Source organism: Falco rusticolus, chromosome 5, assembly GCF_015220075.1.
Source record: "Falco rusticolus isolate bFalRus1 chromosome 5, bFalRus1.pri, whole genome shotgun sequence".
NCBI classification, from domain to species: domain Eukaryota; kingdom Metazoa; phylum Chordata; class Aves; order Falconiformes; family Falconidae; genus Falco; species Falco rusticolus.
This window is the reverse complement of record NC_051191.1, coordinates 37,798,107-37,818,105: the sequence shown is the minus strand read 5'-3', so window position 1 is coordinate 37,818,105 and position 19,999 is coordinate 37,798,107. Positions and strand designations below refer to the sequence as shown.

General features: G+C 44.5%; 1 protein-coding gene across 3 annotated transcripts in view; it reads right to left on the bottom strand.

The window, feature by feature from the left end:
• PPM1H (protein phosphatase, Mg2+/Mn2+ dependent 1H) overlaps nt 1-19,720 on the bottom strand; it is a 143,774-nt gene extending 124,054 nt beyond the window's left edge. For all 3 annotated transcript variants that reach the window (XM_037388800.1, XM_037388798.1, XM_037388799.1), the window contains exon 1: nt 19,485-19,720. In XM_037388800.1, coding sequence (XP_037244697.1) covers nt 19,485-19,720 — 236 coding nt within the window. The remainder of the gene's footprint in view (nt 1-19,484) is intronic.
• Between the last annotated feature and the right edge of the window lie 279 nt (nt 19,721-19,999).

The following is a 19,999-nucleotide window of genomic DNA, read 5'->3' as shown; positions in this document are numbered from 1 at the left end:
ATTAAGAAAAAAGTTGTTTTAATATTGTTCAAGCATCCCACATATTATAACTATTTCTGGGCAACTAGGATTGTTTCACAGAATCTCTAAGTGTAATCTTTTGCTAGCTGCACCATCTGGGAGTACACAGACAGCACTTAATCCTACTGGCTTTTTTCCAAGAGACTTACAGTAAGTCTGTGGTATGCCTTTCTTTTAACAACCAAACAAGCGGGTTATTTCATTTTTGATTGTGGCTTAAAATAGCCCACTATCAAAATAATATTAGTGAGATCAGGTCTCCAGAGAGCAATGGCATCTTTTACGAGACTAGCTGACAGAGCTGAAACATTGCCCAGTGTTTTCACGAGGTATGCACATACTTCTTCAGAAATTAACAAATGCAGAAAACTTCAAACTAAATGCAGACACACCATAAAGAACCAAGTTACTGGTAGAACATGGGACATGTCATAAGACAAGAAGGGCCCTAGCTGATGAGACGATGGGAGAAAGGGCACACTAGGAACAAGAGGGGTGAAACAGGAGAGCAGGGTATAATTACAAACCAGGCCATAAAGCCATTACACACATCGAGGGATATCCCTACCATTATGCATATGTGTATCTCTACCATTATCCATATCCAAGAGAATTAAAACAAGTTTGATTTCCCAAGTTCATCTTTGTAAAGCTTTTTTTGTTTTGTTTTTGTTCTGGAATTTGGGGGGGGGGGGGGGCTTGTTTTAAAATAACTCAGAAGGACCAAGGCTAGGAAGATGATGGGAAGACATGAAAGATGTTCCTGCTAAAAACAGTGTTCTAGCACTTCACCAGTTGTCTGCAGGAACACATCTGGGTATAAAGTAACCCACACAATTCCCATAATGGCACTACTGCTCTGGACAGAGTCTACTACTTTCAAAGCATATGTAGTTTTCAGGAATTCCTACAGCTCTGTCCTCCAAAGCATTTATTAGAAACACGTACTATTCTAGCACAGCTTGGTTTCCGTTGGTATTTTTTTAGTCCATTGGAAGTTTGTTCCTTGTTAAGACTTTGGTAAGGCTAATGACTATTCTGAAGGCTCAAGAAGTGAGGGCAAAAAAGGAACACAGGTTGAAGATAATGAAAAACTTCTTTCAAGGTTTGGTATTCCAGTCCTGGCTGTAAAATACATACTGATTTATCGTGGTCACAGAATAGGATAGTAAATAAAGGCATGAACAATTAAAGAGAATTTTTGTTCCCAGTGTTTTAGGAGACAGGGGCACAGCTTGTCCAGAGAAACAAAGAGTGTTCTTCAGATACAACAGGGCTCTCCCAAGAGTGCTACACTGGCTCTTGAGTTGCCTTCAACACTGTGTGTGTTTCAGCCACCTGCTGGTTTTGGGGATGGGTGTTTCTTAGTCTGTAGGCTAGACCTCAGAAGTTTGGCAAGGTCCAAGGAATCAAAGCGCGATGACAACTTTCTTGTCCCCTAACACTCCACAGGTCAAATACACAACACAGCCACACTGGCAGAGAAAAATAATAATATTGGCTCTCTTCAGCCATAACTCTTCTGTTTCATGCTGATTTGCCACACATTTAATTAAAAGGATAAATGCTTACAGAGAAACATAATTCACAAAATCTATCTGTTGTACTGCAAGACTAGTCCAACTGAAAAGTACAACAACATGGCTTTTTTATCTCAAATAGCACTTAAGTAAAGAGTGGCAGCACTCTTAGATAAGGATATAATTAGCAGTTTTCCATTTCATTCAATTGGTACAAACAAACAGCAGGGGATTTCAAGTGAGCAATTTGATGGGAAGGGCCAAAGAAAAGTAATAAGCAAAAGAAAACAAAATACTTTGAAGAACACAATTGACTCCTAGTACAGCAGCCTGCTGGGCTCACTCTCAATGAGGAAAGGCTTTGTTTCAGAGAAAGCTCATGGGTTTGTTTTCTTTAAAAACCTGTCTAAAACAGCTTTCCTCAAAACATCATCTAATAGGTCACTGCCAACACGTACAGATGAAACCTATACCCTCAGCTGTGGTACATGTCCCCCAGCTGCTAAACACCAGGTAAGGCAGCTGCTCACACACAAAGCTTCTGTTTGTAATGGGGCAACACCAGTGATTGGTCCTAGACTTCAATTCCTAGAGTCATCTAATTCTTATTTTTGGATTTCTAGACCAAATTCCTATTCAGAGCCCATCAAAAGGAAATGTATTTTCTTAAGTGCCTTGTCAGACTACTCCGTCATTCAGTGGCCACATTTCACTACTGTGAAATGCACCCATGAAACACAGGGGACAAGATGGATAGAAGTGAGCTTTGTAGCCACATCACCCCTTCACACTGGAACGGGATCTGAAGACATCCTACATACTGCATGGAGAGACTGTGAGAAGCCAATGCTTTCCATAGCAAATCCTTCTTCCAGTCGGCTGCTGAGTACCACAGACAGGTCTAGTCCCCCTCTCCACAGCCATGCTACCACTGGCTCCCTTGTCCACCAAAATTAACATTGCTGCTGCAAAATTAAAGCTTTTGTAGATCTGCACCTCCCATTGCTGCAGGGCAGCCGACCACCAGGTGAACGGACACAGGAAACAGGGAGGACCTCTCCTACAACCCATGCAAAGACCATCAAGTCCTGTGCAAGGGGTACACACAGCTTACACAGCTACTTGGAAGCACATTATTTCTTACACCTCAGGTACTTGTTCAGGTTTCACACTGTTTCCTAAAACAAGTTGGAACTCTTTAATTTCACCTTCACTTTTGAGTCTCCAATCACACTTCCTCCCGTATCCCCACAGATTTACTTTTTACAAAGCTAAACTCACACAGCTTACCAAGTTTACGCTGCCTGATTTACAACTGAGTTTCCTGAAGAATACTGCATAAGCTATCTGCAGGTATGCGTAATGCCTGTTTCACTGATTCAGATATAGGAGAGTAATAGCTCCTGAAAATGTTTTAAGCAGTGTTCCCAGACAACTTTACTTTGCGTCTCCAGTATGAAACCCCCCATCTCTGTCTACACATTCACAAACACCCTTTTAATTTTGGTTAAGATAACCCCTCCTGCAAAAGGCTATGTTATGTTAGCTCCATGTGCAACTTACGCCCCTCACTACGCTGTGTGACACTATTGTGAACACAAGGTGCTTTTGTACTGCAAGTGCCTTTCTCTGCATTGAGAACAAATCCCACCCATTCCACATCCCTTGCAAGTATGACTATTTCACTTCAGATATTTTAGTTCCTTCAGGTGTTGTTAAAACCCCACATGGGAAAATTTCCAAATGCCATTCTTATTCTCAAAGTCAAGACCACCTTGCCGTTCCTCTAGATTGAGCTATTTGTTCAATGATTATGACTAATTCATTCGCTACTTACGGATCTTTTGTGCCTTATAACCTCTCTGAAACAATGCTCTACTGTTTACTGTGGCAGTATGTTAATTTGATTTTTGTGAAATCTTTTCCAAACGGTACTCCTGCAAATGCTGAGGAAGGCAGTACAGAGCTGCACAGCTTAGTGATGCTTCTGGAGGGCTGGACTCTCAACAAGAGATGCAGAGAAGAAAAGTTACCTGCATATATTTCTTCTGTCTTCATTTTTCATGAATGTGGGCTAAAACATTACACAGGAACTGATGAAGAATAAGATGTTCTATGACACTAACGGCCAGTCATAATTATTTTTCTGCTTGGTGAGGTCGCCTTCCTCAATTCTTAGCTGGGGAAAAGCTCTTACCGTGGAATACCATAAAATAAGCACATCTAACCTTGAACAAATAAAGTTGCTTTCTGCAGTACTTAAACATGGACTCATAAAATGAAGAGACTCTTCATCCTTAAAAGAGCTTTTGCTTTAAAAGGAATTTCCTCCCCATGCAGAAAATCTACACTTTTTAGTACAGTTTGTGCTGCCACTTTCAATTGTCATTGCTATTACCATGAAGAGGCCTTCTCCCACATTTCAGTATTTCTTCTGTGTACTTTTTGGACTGGGATAAGAGTTAATGTTCTTCATAATAGCTAGTTTTGGATTTGTGCTGGAAACAGTGTTGATAACATAGGGATGTTTTAGCTATTGCTCAGCAGTGCTAACACTGAGGCAAGGCCTCCTCTGCTTCACCATCCCACCAGCGAGTAGGCTGGGGGGGCACAGGCAGTTGGGAGGGGACACAGCCAGGACAGCTGACCCCAACAAACCAAAGGGATATTCCATACCATACGACATCACGCTCAGCATATAAAGATGGGGAAGAAGGAGGAAGGCAGGGATGTTCAGGGTTATGGCACTCCTGAGTAACTGGTATGTGTGATGGAGCCCTGCTTTCCTGGAGATGGCTGAACACCAGCCTGCTGATGGGACACAGTGAATGAATTTCTTATTTTGCTTTGCTTGTGTGCACAGCTTTTGCTTTACCTATTAAACTGTCTTTACCTCAATCTACGAGTCTTCTCCCTTGTACTCTTCCAATCTCTCCCCCATCCCACTGCGGGGGAGTGAGCAACTGGCTGGGGTGGGGGCTTAGTTGCTGGCTGGGGTTAAGCCATGACACTGCAGATTGATTATCTTTCCAAACAACAACAAAAAAAACCAAACCCACCTTTGGAAGAATTTTCTCAGCAGCTCCATTTGTGCCCCATTAATAGCACTGCTTTCTGCTGCAGAGGTGAGTCCAGGTATTCCAGGTGGAAGTGTAAGAAATACCAGGTTACTTCAGGAATAAATCCAACCATAGCAGAGTGATCCCCTTAATGCCCAGCAGAGACCTCTGTCATGCAGCAAAGCATGAGAAATTCCCTCTACTTTAAAGAAGGAAAAAAATAATTTCTAGGTTCTCACAACACCTATCTCTAAATACCCTTTGGTCCAAGGCTTCCTGAAACAGAAGACCGTGACCTACATTTGTGAAAGGCTTCTTTGATATGTCCTCATGCAATGAATTCTGCCCATATGCTCTTAAGTTACACAGGGAAGTTATCTTTTATCACTGTTTACAGTTTTTCATTTTCTGTCATAGGGGTTTCCTATTCCTGTTAAACTTTTCCCTCCCAGTACAAAAATACTTAGCCTGCCTTCAGCATTCTCTCTCCTGGTTTTGTACATTTCATTTTTTGTTCCCTCTCTTCCAGCTCCTCCATTTCCAACTTGTTTTTTCCCCTTAGTCATTACTCCTCTTTAGTTTTGTCTGTAATTAAGGGTGAACACAGTCTCCTCAGCAGTGTTTTAAATGTAGACTTTTTACAGAGACAATCAATTTTCCACTATCATATCCCATTTCCTTTGTACGCTAACACTTTCTTTGACTTTTTGACTACACACCGAGCAACTATTTTGGCACGCTCTGCGAAAGGATACTAGAGGGGTTACAGTAATTTCGAAACATATCTGTGTAACACTAATTCAAAGTATCTTTGCCAAACACCCCCACTACATTTCTCCAAGATTAAATTAATCTAGTTACTCATCTAGTGTTTCCAAGTTCTCCATGGAGCATGATACAATTTCAAAGGGGAAAAAAGAACAAAAATTTTCCCTTCAATTATTTGATAGTGGGGGGAGGTTTGACGGGGTTTCTGTTCTTGTTGTTTTAAAGGCACTCAGTTATTTATTTGATAGCCTAAAGAAATCTTCTGGCCTTAGAGAATGCCCTGAGGGAGCACAGTAGTTATACCACATACCAAAACATCAGGACTGTAAGAAAGAGGAAGAGAGGCAGCATGCCTTACACTGTAATTAAACTAAGTGATGGTTTTTATTTGTAAACAAGGCAGTCCCACACAACCTCTCAAAACCAGCTTGACTAAGCCTGTAAATTTACAGGATTAGTATCGCAGCATTTTATCGCTACAGCATTGTTTCTCTCCTACCACTCCCAAGCATTTGAACTACTGTGACAGGACAAATACCCAAGGCCAACTTCACAAAGGAAACTAAAAGGAGTAATACTGCTTTTCAGTAAATCCGTTCCCACCTTGTCATCCTTCAGGAGCTGAACTACAAAGCTGTGTTACAGCTGCGGCCAGGTGGCCCTTCCAGCGGTGCCTGCGTGCTCCCTCCCTTCCCTGGGACTCCCGGGGCAGCTGCCACCGGGGCCACCCTGCCCACAGTCCTGATGCCACCACACCACACCAGCAAGAAAGGGTACAAGAGGCAGGGGAACCTGATGGGAAGGCAAAGGAAAGCCTCAGTTCACACAATGTCTCTAAATTGCACTATCTCAAATTTGCTGCTTGAACAAAAAAAGCAACAAGTTCAGTCCTCTGAGCTCATCCCTCCCCAGAGCCATTCACTCCAGAGGGTTCAGGCAGCATTTGACTCCAAGACCAGCCACTCTTATTTCCAATCTCTTCAGCAAACAAAAAAGATATGAACAAGGTATTTATCCGACTTCTCCCTCCTCTCCCCCAGAAACAGAACACAGGCCGGGCCTGTGAGGGCAGCGCTCCCTCCTATCCAAACAGGGCCCATGAGGAGCACCGAGCCTTTGAACACAACTAATTTGCTATAAGAAAATGATGGCATGGAAAGACCTTGATCTCAGGCCGCACTTTGCCTTTCCCACAAGAAGATGATGCCCTTCGTCCCCAGAGCGCTGCATTGTTTGTGCTCACACACAGGAGCAGGCCCCACGTGTTTCACTCTCGTCACGGAGGGTCCTGCCCCTCTGCAGCAGCCAACAGCATTTCGAACGCTTCACACAAGCACTTCCACAGACAGTAGCGCTTTCGTTCCCTTATCACTAAAAGAGAAAACAACTGCCTCCATGGGGAAAAAAAACAGTCCCCAGATCATTCACTTCAGGTAGAAGCTGCAGATTTTGTTAGAACACGCTCTGTCCCCAATCCACACCAAACCAACCACACCACCAGATTCAGCAGCAGCGTATCAGCAAATAACAAGATCCCAACGTAAACCTTTGGGCCTACAAAGCCCTGAAGAGCAATTTGCAGTGTACACATAAGTCGTTCCTTGCCTGTGTTTATACATATACCTAGATACCTGAAAGGATTGTGCTCATGTGTTTCCATTTACATGCTCTTGGTTTCAGATTTCTGAATTACACTGTGCAACATAAACTACAACTCTCATTTCCCAGCTATGAGAGTTTCTTTTTCTCTTGCTTCCAGTGTTTTTTCAAAGACAAATGAGCTGAGTACCAAAGTAATTCCCCATCCTCTCCATGAAAGCACTTCACAGAACTAGCTTGCGATTTAGGAATCAGACATGTTTCTAAAACCAAGCAAGAATGGGATTACAGCTAATCACATTAGCCTATAACTTTTTTCCCCTCTAAAAGCAGGATTAAAGGCAGAGATGGGGAACTTCCCACGTTCCTGTACACCAGCTGCATTCTTCCAGACTCAGCTTGCTGAACAGCTAATAGAATTACCATCCACAGACCTAGTATTTTCAGGGATTACTCTGGAGATGTTGGCAAAAGAACTCACTGGACTGTGATTCCCAGCTCTGCACTACTGGAGACAGGCAGAAACACCTTAAAATGACATTATGAAGTACGCCAGAGGGAGTCCCAGTCTAAAGAAGTTTTCATCTACATTTCGCAAGGACTGTAGAGACACTGATCTTAATTAAAGTTTATTGAGAAGAATAAAGAAATGAACTGAAAGCATGGGACTGGAGATGTGATTAATGAGAGAGGTAACAAGGTAAGGGAGAGGGAATTGCCCTCCAAGTCTGATGTTGATCTACCTTTATTTATAAAAACAAACAAACAAACAAAAAATCAATGTAAGTTTTGATGTCTTACCAATTCCTGCATTATGGTCAAGAGCCTATGTGACTCATTTAAGTACTCACTTTCCCATGACATGTGAAAATGGCTGAAAAACAATTATTTTGGCAGGAAGACGACAGAGGAGAGAAAATTTTATTTACGTTCTGCAAAATAGAAATCACTCATTTCAGACCAACTACCCACAGAACTTTACGATCTATGTAAGCAACAACATTCAGTGAGGTTAGCTTTATGATAACTATTTTCCATTTCTAAATGCCTAACCAAATACCCGAATCTAAAGGCATACACCATCCCCAGCAGCACCACACATACAATGCAGGTTCCACTGTACAGCTCTTAAATTTTTTAAATTATAAGCATTGCAAGTTTGAACTTAGATCAAGTCCTTGGCAAGAAATGGGGAAAAAAACCCAACCTTTCATTTCCTTTTTCAGTCAAGAGACCTACAAATAAATTCAGCAAAGAGAAACAAAAACCAGTTTTTGAAATCTAATTTCTAATCCAAAATTTAGCATTCACTCATGAAACAAAGACCCTTAATGCAGATTCGGAAGGAAAAGCACTTCTCAAAAATGCTGTTTTAAGAAACACTTATAACGAGCAATTTAAAGAACACAGTTTTACTGCACAGGCTTCTGCAAAGCACTGCATACTGCTGAACATGTGAAAAAACCAAGACCCACACTCAGCCTGCCAAGGCGCTTGCACAGATACAGAGCCAGTGGAATTAACAGCAGAGGTATGGGACAGGACACGTATAGAGGCACCAGGCTCCCTGCACAGCTACCAAAACCAACAGAGTTGCAACACTTTGCATTCCCGGGTATGAGCAGAGTTGCTTGGCTGCTTCATGAGCCCGATCAGCAAGGCAGAGATGTGGTGGGTTTTACACAGCAGCTCTTTGCCTTTGAAATGCATCATCCAATGCAACCCAGAACCCACTAGAGAGGACCTCGCTTTCAGTTACAACGCTTGGGCCTGAAATGATTTCAGGAATGCTCTTCCCATCCAGAAAGTAAAGAAAGGCTTGCTCCCACTACTAGGTCTTGCAGCTTCTTGCTTTCTCCTCCTCACAGACAGGCAGCACAGATTATGAATCAAAAAGAAAAAAGTCCACAACCAACGATAAAAACCAACTTCCCTCAAGAGAGAAGCGTAAAAGAAACAAAAAAATCATTAAAAATAATAATTGTCAAAACAAAAAATAAACCAGCGGCATTTTGGGCAACTTCTTTCTCCAGCACTAACCTCCCTTTCATACAAACTGTTTTGAAATCTAACAAAACCCATCTGAAATCAAAGCAGCAGTGTCTATGGTATCTTCTTAGCCTCCAAAGAGCTGTGTCTTTAAACATCACACCTGAACAGAAGGACAAAACCCTTGCCCAGGTAGTTTGCTAAGGAAAGGAACCTTTTCTACCCCAGGGAAAGGGTATCAAGTGTTTCATGGCTGGGTAACTGGCCGAAACTGCTTTTTTGGAAAGAACTGAAGGATGAGAGCTCACAGCATGTCTGTTCACATAGTGACCTGCTAATCTGAAAAATACAGATGTCTTTGAGAAACAGCAGTGTAAGATTTTATTTTCTTTGCCAGACTTCTCTACAAAATGGACCACTGTTCGAGCTGTAAGAGCTGGAGACCTGTCTTCAGTCCAACTTCCAATGTATGACTCCAGCAAGGACCAGATTGTTAGTTCTGGCTGACACGTATTTTACGGCATTACAAACACGCGCTATGCATCATCTGTTTCTGAGGAGGTCTCTAACACATACCTAAAGATAGACAAATCATACTTGGCCTGAATGAATCAGTGTTGACCAAAAAAAAAAAAAAAGAAAGATCTGCTGCAGAGTTTGGCTGGAGCTGGATCTCTTTTGTGTCTCTGCAGGGAGTTTGGAGGGTAGAAATTATCATAACAGGCCCTAAAGGGTAGAAGAACAAAACAGGGAAATTCAAAAGGACTCACAGGGGGGAGCAGAGATCTTACCTCTGTTGGTAGCTTTAAGCAATGGGGCAGATACACTGACAGGACAGGATAGCACAAAGGGCACTTAGCTATGAGACTAGCAGATTTAATAGAAGGAGAAAATAACTGGGAAGACTTTGGAAATAGAGCTATACCTATGAAAGGATCCCTACACAATCTGACAGACCTCTAATGCCAATCCAAGGACACTTTGCCGCAGGATTTCTGAAGCAGTGGCATGCAGGAACTCAGAGCATGATCCACAAAACCACTGCAGCCTAACACCCAAACAGCACATGCTCCTCATCCACTCAAACTCACACATATGCTGCTGTGTTGTCCCCCCCTTAAACAACCCAATTGCTTATGGTGCAAAATAAAAGTAGCAAAAGATGCAATCAAAGCTCAGTCTGTTTCTTCTCTTACTGTAGCAGAAAACCACCATGGAAAGCAGAGGCAACGGTACATGGTTTCTCACTCTTTTCCCCACCCTCTCTCCCTGAAGTCAGGCGAAGTTGACCACCCTGAATCATGGTATCAGTGCCATTATCTCTGCCTGCAAAGGAGCCTGAAGAGCATCAAAATCAGTCAAGATTGACTACACCTTATGGCAGCACTTCAAAAAGAATGGGGGCAGGGCGCTGAGACTAGAAATGCTTACTCACCTTTTAAGCCATGCTCAAGGACCATGGTCCACAAGGACCTAGACCTTGCTTTCACGAGAAGAAAAGGAAGCCTACAGGATCTGACGTCTTTCCTCCTCCAGCAGAGGAGATGCCCAGTACAGTTAAAAATATATGGCATTTGGACAAGTGAAACCAATGGACAGATAGACCTCTCCACACCAGAGGAGGGAGAGGCCGACAATGCCACTATCTTTCCTTAGGGGGGACAACACCCATTCAACTCCTGCTCGTCTTGGGAATGGGGACCATTTAGGAGGAGCATTTGCCATGACCACCAAAACCAGGGTCACACAAGATTCAAGGTGTTCATGCAACCCTTGGTACCAAAGAAAAAAAGAGAAGGAAATTAACTGAAGGTAAACATTGGTGATAATCACTCCAGTGAATAGCACTGACAGCTTACAGCATATTTTTTTTCCTTTTTTAAAACATGTACATATTTTCAGCTCTGTCAAGCCAGGGAGTACCCGAGGACACAGCACTGCCCATACCCCTGTACCTCAGCAGACCTGGACTCCCCCAGCAGACTCTCTTTCCGTTAAGCCTCACTATGTTGCATACAGATCCCAAAGAACAAGTGAAGCTCTAGATTTGCCACCCTGCTTCATGCCAGAAAGGCCTGCCAGCCACAGCACACAGATAACCTCTTTTTATTTAAGGTTGGGGGTTGGGTTTTTTGGGGGTTTTGTGGGTTTGGGTTTTTTTTTTTAATCAGAGTAAGTGCTGAATCACGTACAGGGTCCACATTTTGGCATTTCCCAACTATGCATTGCCCCCTCTTGCTCTAACCACTGCACTTGCCAACGCTGGCTGCCTCAGCCTGGGGTATTTTTTCTCCTTCACACTCTCAGACTCCAGCAATTAAATCATGCTGTGATCAAGAACCAGAGATGTCCCTTCGACAGGTTTTACCCCAGCACAGCTTCCTCCTAAAGAAATACTGGATGCGGTATTTATATTTTATTTATTTATTTAGAGAACATTGAACTCTGCAGGCAAACGCTTGCCTTGCGTATGGTATTGGGAGAAGGAATCTTACCTGCCTCCAGCCATTTTATGAGCTTCATCTGTTGAACAGCTCACACAGCATCAACCATTTAGCACCTCGCCACTTAGCATCACAAGTATAGTTGGCAGCACCTACTAGATAGCAAGCATGCTGCTGGATGGGGGTGCTGGGCAGAAGGCACTACTGGTGAAGCTGGCCAAACAGCTGCAATGGACCTGCTGGCCACCTCCCATATGCTTGAACCTCCATAACTGCCTTGCAATAAAACACCCCACCCCATGTCTGTTGGATTTGGGGGGTGGATGGGCTCAACACAAGCTGGGATTCCTCACCAGCTATGCTGACTATTTTGCATTCTGAGCACTTGAAATCACAACCCCTTCTACTCTACTTAACCCATGAGCAGGAAAATCACTCTGGATAATACAGCGTATTGTAGCCAGCCACCCCAAATGTATCACCCTACCAGGTAAACATAACTGTCCAAATGGGAACCAAGTCTTTCAAGTTACCTTCTTCCTTCTGTTTAAGGAGGAGGAAGGGGAAAAAAAAATACTTAGACAGCTAAGAGACAACTAAATGCACAATTAATACTGAGCTGCTGCTGCCTAGCGGGGCCTCTTGCATTTTAGAGCACTGAGTTCAATCAGAAGAGAAATCCAAAAGTGAGGGGATAAAGATCCATGGTAGACATGATCCAGGAGCTTCTATCTCCCCTGCAAACACTGCCGCAGCACACATGGAGCACCTTCCTGCTCCAGCCCCATGCCACAGCAAAGTTACTGTGTCTGCTCTGCCCAAATCCACCCAAAGACGTCTCCCTCCTCTCACAGGGCATCCACCTACTTCAAGTCCTACTCAGGATGCAGCTCAACACAGACCTGACTTAAGGTTTGTGGGCTTAAGGACAGGTTATTTCTTCTTCATGTGAAACACGGACCCCCACTGCAGGAATGACCTCTGCTTTGCAGCACTGCTTCCTTTCAAGGTCCAACTGAGCACGTTTCATTTGCTCCCATTCACAGGCTCAAAGCAGTTCACCCTAAGGAGCATAGTCCTGTCAATTACTTTATAGCATGACATTAACTCTGCCAAGCTGTTCCCACTTACACTTACCACTGTTTCCCAAGCGATGCTGCTGCATCTAAGGCAAACGAACAAAGCTGGAGTGTTTGCAGGTAACATCTGCTGATTGCCACCAGTGCCAAGGCAGAAGGGGACAAAGGAAGACTGCCTGGGAGGACACAGTCACCCTTTGGCTTCAGAAGCTAGGACCATGCTCAAGCAAGCTTTTCAGAAACACGAGGCAGCACTAGTCTTAAGTCTCCAGGGGACTAGAGCAATACAAGACAGCTCAGAGCGATGAATTTCATACTTGCCTTGTTAGGAATCACGTGTGTGCAACTTAGACTGCACTAAAAATACCACAGCATATGATTTTTATTTTTTTTAACTGTTTTTCTCCTTTTACCCCCATTAGTTCTAAGAAATCAGAGAACACATAGGAAAATCCCAAGCACACAACAGCAGGAAAACCAACTGAAGCACAGAAACTTGACTCAGGATTCATTCCTCACATTTGTATCAAAACTCTTGCCAAATCCTCACTGCCTCAGTTTCTTCACCTGAGGAATGAGAACATTTACACATGTACATTTTTCTCCAAGGTTATACTGAAATTATTATTTGCAAGAAACTGGGCAGATTAGAGGCATTACATAAATATCAGATGCTATAATATAAGCTCTTACACAAGGAAAAGAATTTCTGAAGCTCTTAGAACTATCATTGGTTTCTCTGGGCTGTTTTATATTAGCCCAGGCTTAAACAAGAGTCTGGCAATGTACATTAAAGTTAACATTACATTAAGCACAGAAGAATAATTCAGACACAGGAAGAATATTTAGTCATCTTTAGGTACAGATACGGTATTTGAATTTTTAGCTCATTCATCAGGTCCTACTCAGTCTTATGTTCTGAACTACAGAAAGAATAACAGAACATAATTTTAGCCAAAAAGAAGTGTAAACAAATTTTTTAAAAGTTCAGTTTAAAAAGGAAAGTAATTCATTATTTCTGTGTACTTAACCTAAGCCAGCCAAACAGAACAAGATAAGAAAAAAGGCATTCCTTTTCCCAGGTGTACCATCCTCCTGAAATCTGTACCAAACAGAATATGTACAAGAAATGTGTTTACCAACAGGGTATGAGTCATGCTCCCAGCTGATGGTTTGAAAGACTAGCTCCCAGAAATGAAAATGTAACTTTCAATTCATAGGAGCATGGTTACCTTCTGTTAATAGGAGACAACAAGGACTAGAATAAGTGATTGGTAGTTGCAGGCCCTACGCTATCCTCTGACATCAACACACTGCCAACTCAGAACAAGCAATTTCTGTGCTTTGGTTTACCTCATCTCACAGATCTGGTAAGCTTTCACCTGCTTCAGATTGTTAATACAACACTTAATGTTTGTATAAATAGTTTGGTCTGCAAACAGCACTTCAGGTGGAAAAATACCTCTGTGTTATCTTAACTCACAAAATCAGCAAATTATGTTGATTGTGACAACCTAAAATTTATGATCACTGAGAAAGGCCAGAAATTATTTTAATGAAAACCTCCCGTCAGTTCTCACGTACATTAATTTCCTACAAGCTAAGTAACACAGCATGATGCGACATCATCAGCCTTATGAAACAATCAGTACTTAAGGGGGGGGGGGGCGGAATCCATAAGCTTCCACACCCCCCCTCCTCATTTTGAACTTAAGTCATTGCTGTAACAATATACTACCGTAATAATGCTGCAGGACACAGCCATCATCCCTCACCTACAACTCTGCATTCATTACGGGTCAGTAGCCACCACACCACAGAGAAAATGTAATTGCTACTGCAGGCCTGCAGAGCAGAGAAACCACAGTCTCCCTCAAATGTAACATTATGGAAAAAGAGCTGGGGACTTCGTGTCTCATCAAATGAAAGGCACTGCTGGGACAATAAATTGACTTTATAAGCCAAGAAACACACACCCCACAAACGTCAAGTTTCTGGATACCTATTATAACTTGGAACTGCGAGATACCTAAAGTGTCATTTAGAAAGTTTTAAAAAATGAATTTAAAAAGGCAGGCAAAACTGTCTTTCACATAAGGACACATGCAACACACAATTCAGACTTTCCTCATTTCCCTTACGTGTATTTAATAGTACCTTTTGATAGTCTCCAAAGAGATGGCAGAAAGGTAAGAGTAAAGAGAGGAAAGTATGCTATACAGAAGCAGGTCTATGGTACCATCCCCAAGATTCATACAATTTAGGACAGCAATTACATTACTGAATCCTGAACTACCAGGAATCCACATTCAAGATAGATGGAAACTGACTAGCTGTGTTTTTCTGCCACAACACGCTACTCAGTTGCAGTTTCCCTGCAACTCCACCAGCACTAACATCACGCTAGTCCTTTGTCATCTGCAAATTTAGCATCTATTTTGTCATGCCATATATAGTCCAGGGAATTCAACCAGGAAAGAAAGGCACTTCTCCAGCCTGTCCACCCTCTATCTTCATGGGGGGAACAAGATAAAGCAACAGAGCAAAAGATGGAAAATAATGTTCTGAGCAGAGTTTGGATGCAGGTGAACACCATTCAAGTCGTTTCATGTTATATACTCCATCTATGCTACTGCCTCTATCTACTCTGCCAGTTACTTTCAGAGTTCAGTGGAGGGGCTGAGGGCAGCTTAGTAGAAACTTTGCAGGGAAGAGGTCATAAAACACTGAAAACAGCCCAGAAAGGGGCTAGGGAAGACATTTCCCTCACAGTAATAAGGCAACCCAAGCAGAAGCTCAGAAGCCAGCTCAGGCTCAGACAGGGTAATGTCTGGGAGAGCCCCGTGGCCTTGGGAGCGCAGCTGCCTGTATAGGGGAGGGAGGGCAACAACTAAATAAAGTGTCAGGCAGGATCCATCCACCCCTTTTACTCAAATAAATCACTTAACTTTTCAGAGAGCAGCAAATCTCCTTACCCCTCCTAGATTAAAGGCAGACTTAAAGGAATGTTTGATAACACTGCCCTCTCCCTGGATCATTCCTGATGCTCATCAGCTAAATACATGCAGTAAAACTATGTTAGAGACAAACTTTTATTTTTAATCAAGGGTATTTCTAAATAAACTGATACCTTTAAAAGACACTTTAAAAGCTTACTGGATGTGGGATACAATTTTCATTTTGCTTCTACGGAGTTTGATGACCATTAGACCAAGGGTCTGTGGTAAGAGTATCTCTTTGAAACATCTACCAGACTTTTGCCATTCTGTAGTATGAGGTAAACTGAAATTCACGGTCTCGGGTCTCCCATGAAGGAAGAGACAGCAGGACAGTCATTTCAGAAGACAATTTTCAGGTTGCTCACCAACTAAGGAAGCCACGTCTCTATGGGATTCCCACTAACATTTCAGGAAGCAATGATGCTTTATGCCAGCATCAAGTATGTTTTTGAAGATTTCATTTGCCTGCCTACATGCTTTGCATAATGCTCACACTATTAAAAGAGAGGAAGCTAATAATAAAAAATAAAGGCTAATTTACATTTCACTGCATAATACCAGAGATAAGTATGTAATTTTAAAAATAAGTTAAAATATGACTTGGATGAGCAATATTGCAAAAAATATCCATTATAAAAAGTTCAGTACAAGAGAAGCAAGAAAAAGGGGAGGAGAAGTGCTCGTTACAGGGGAACATGTCAGATGAACAGGAATATACCACAGATGCTAAGGAGGAGAAATACTGAACAGGGTGAGCTCCTTTATCGCTACCAAAGTTACTAAGAAACCCTTGTCCTCAGGAATAAAAGGAACAAGAGGAAGTCCCTGAAAATACTACAGAGTTCGCGCACTCAGACTGCTTTAGTTCCGTATGGGAACCAGGTCTAACCCCGAGATACCCTCTCCAGCTTGAATGAAACATCGACATGTCAACATTAAGGAGCTCCAGTATCATCTCTAAGCTGACACGTTTTACATCTAAAGAACATGAACATTGCAAAGGCTTTCCTGAGCCAAAGCCTCCAGATAACCTGTTCTCAGAGCCAAAATTTCTTACTAAACACAGTGAGACAGATGCTGGCACTGGGCATGAAGCATAAATCCACCAACTCAGACCCCGCTCTGCCAACAACCCATGACATCAGGGCAGTCACAATAAAGGTAGCACGCACTCTCTCCTTACACCTTCTGCACCCAATCCCCACCTTCTAAGTCTACAACAACCGTTCCTTAACTCCAAGAAGTAAAAATCGCAGTGCCCAAAGGCACCTTCTGCCAAGAAAACACTGGAAACACTTTTGCTGATTTGCTAAAACATGAAAACATGGGAAAGGCAACAGCTCAGGGAAGTTAGACCTCACAGCAATGCAGATATGGCACGTATTTTCTGACTCCTTCACACCAAAGCAAACTACTAAAATGTCAGTTAAATGGCTCACCTTTGAATTATGTTACAAGTTCCTTGTGAGGACACCAAACCTCCTCCTAACATTCTTGCAAGTGCTCACTTGTACTGTATCAAAAGGCAAGCACTGCTCTTGATAGTTTCCCTAATGTAGACGCTAACACAATGCTAAATAATAGCATAGGAGTACTTCACCCCGATTCCCCCAAGAAAACAAATTTCAAAATATACATAATAGTAATTTGACCCTCCTGGTATTTTTCCATTCCTTTTCTCTACATACCTCAAATGAGTTCCAAAAGAAAAACAAGATATTTTGAACATAAACCTCCAAGCCAGTCTTGCAATTATTTTCAGAAAGTCTAGTAATAGCTCAGTAGGAATAAGAAAAAAAAAAAAAGGAAAAAAAAAAAAGAAGTCATACTTTGCAAACCCCAAGTTTGTCCTTATTTCCTTCTTTTTCTTTATTCATTAATGGCTGTTGCACTGCCTTGCCTTTGGAGGACAATGCAATTTTGGTAGCACTCTTTCCTCTTAGCTTCTGCAGAGTGAGCATTTTGACATCTGATCACAACCAAAGCCCATTTAGGGAGATCATATAGATGTTTCTGGGAAGAGCCTGTTAACATGTTAACTAGTTCTCTCTCTCTAAGGAGGAATTTTCTTTCTCTTTCTTTCACTGAACTCCGCTCCACCAGCACTAGAACCAGTAACTGCACTGGAAGGGGATGAGACAAAAGAAAGAAAAAAAGAAACCACAAAAACCCCAAATAAACCAAAAACAAAACCAAGAGATAAAGCAAAAGGCCAACCTATTTTCACATAGATAACAATAGGAACTGAGAAAGCCAGTAACCTTTTTACACCTCCCAATTAACCGAACTGCTGAAAGCTCAGAAGAATAACAAGTATATGAAAACAATCTCTGCATGTCTTCTCCCTTCACGATCACCAGAGCCATGTATTTTACCTCCAAACACTCCCTCACGGAAGGTTTCATCCACAGGGTCAACCTGGGTTTTAGCTTTCCAGCACTCCCATTTTTCTTCCCTGACAGTCTCAGGCAAAGCTTGCAGGCAGCAGTGGACGCGCATACCTGGGAGCCAGAGAACCTCCTTCCCACTTTTGTCACCAATATGCAATTGCACTCACTTGCTGAAAGCCACAGCACCTTACGCAAGATAAAAATAGCAGCACTTACTTGTTTTGGTAAATAATTGCTTTTTAAAGGACTATTATAGTAGCAGAACTATTATAGCTTACTTTTAAACATTTAAAGTTATAGTTCCTGGGGAATTTGCTCAGTAGTCTATTTAATTCTTTAATAATCTGAGGAGAACAAACCAATTTTAAATTCTTTAAATCTCTCTTCCCATTTCAGTGTCCTCAATGATGTAACAGCCTTTTAAATAAAGCTAGTGATTGCTCGTTAACAATGTGAAGCCTTCACCGTACTTTCTGCAGTAGTTTTGTTAGGCATTCATACATGCCTGAAGAGCCAGCGCACTACAGCAAAACAGCTCGTAGGTTGGAAGGGCGAGTTTAGTGGAACTTGTGTAATCTGTGAGCTGGCAGCAACGTGGATGGCCAGGCAGGCTCCAGACTCAGAGACAGCAGCAAAGAGAAACCAAATACTGAATCCCGCTCCCAGTATCATCGAAGAAAACAACGCATCTACCGATAAAGGAATCAAGTGCAAGGACATGCCTTGGCCCCGCAGCTACTCCCACAGCCTGCGGGACGGGGATCTGCATCCAAACGGACGCTGCCCGTTGCCGGGCCGGTATGTAAGGCGCTGCGTGCAATCGTTTAGTTTGGTCGCGCTCAAGGCTACAACCAGGTCGCGACCTGACACCCTCTAAAGTAAATACCACGACATGAGAGGGTCAGGGCAACGAACTGCTGGGAACGCCCGGTGCTAGGGTTCGCCAATGGATTTTTCTCTCAGCTTGGAGCTCGTGTTCAAGTGTCTCCCCAAGCATGAAAGCACTGGGGGAATAAGCGACCAGCCACCACCAGCGAGCGCGACGCTGCCAGCTCCGCAGGACGGTGCCCAAACCCCGCACCTTTCCCGGCGGCTGGGCAGCGGCAGGGAGCGGCACGCGCCATCCCGGGCTTCCATCAAAGCCCTTTTAGCTCCCGAGTCGCGAAGAGACGCAGCTGTTCACCGGCGGGGACCTCATCGTCGGCCCCTGCACCCCCGGAGCCGTCGCGGCGGACAGAGGAGCCCCGGTGCTGCCCGTTTGCCACCCTTCGCCCGTCCGGTAACCGGCCGCTTCCGCGGGGACTCACAAGGGCAGGTGACCGCCCGCATCCTCGGCCCCCCACAAACGAGCTGTCCAGGTGCAAAGCTACGGCCGGGGCCGGGCACCGGCGCCGCTGATACCGCCCCCCGCCCCCCGCCGGCTCCCGCTGCCCGCGGCGCCGCGCAGGCCCGGGACGGCGCCCCCGCCACCTCCGGCAACGCCGGCACCCGCCGCGGGGGGGGCACCCGGCACCGCCGCCTCCCGCCGCCGGTGCGCCCAGCAGCGGGGTCAGCCCGGCGGGGCGGCGGGCCCGGCCGCGCTCCACCTGCCCGCCGCGGCCGGGACCCGTACTCACTCCGCGTAGCCCGTGGTCCAGGGCAGGCGCCGGGTCTCCTTGTTGAGGATGAGGATGGGGCGGGCGATGTGGTCGGCGGAGCACTCCACCTCGTCCGGGGACAGTCCCAGGAACTCGGGTCTCCCGTAGGGGAAGCGGAGGGGCAAGTCCGCGCCGCTGCCGTGGTCGGCGCCCGCGCTGCCAGCCATGATGCCGCCCATGAAATTGGCCACGGCGGACTTCACCCGCGTGAGCATAGTACCCCCGCCGGAGGCGGCAGCGCCGGGGCCGCCGCGCAGGGCGGGGAGCGGGGCGCGCCCGCGGGCAGCGCTGCGGCGGCGGCGGCGGCTCCGGCAGTCCCCGCCGCGTTTCCGCAATGGGGGCGCCGGGCCGCGCGGAGCCGGGTGGGGGAACGGCGGGCTCAGGGGCAGCCGCGGGGCCGCGGCCTCATCGCAGCAGCGGCGGCGGCAGGTTCCCCCCTCCCGGCGCAGCGCTGGGTGAACTCAGCCCGGCGGCGGCTGCTGAGTCATGTGATA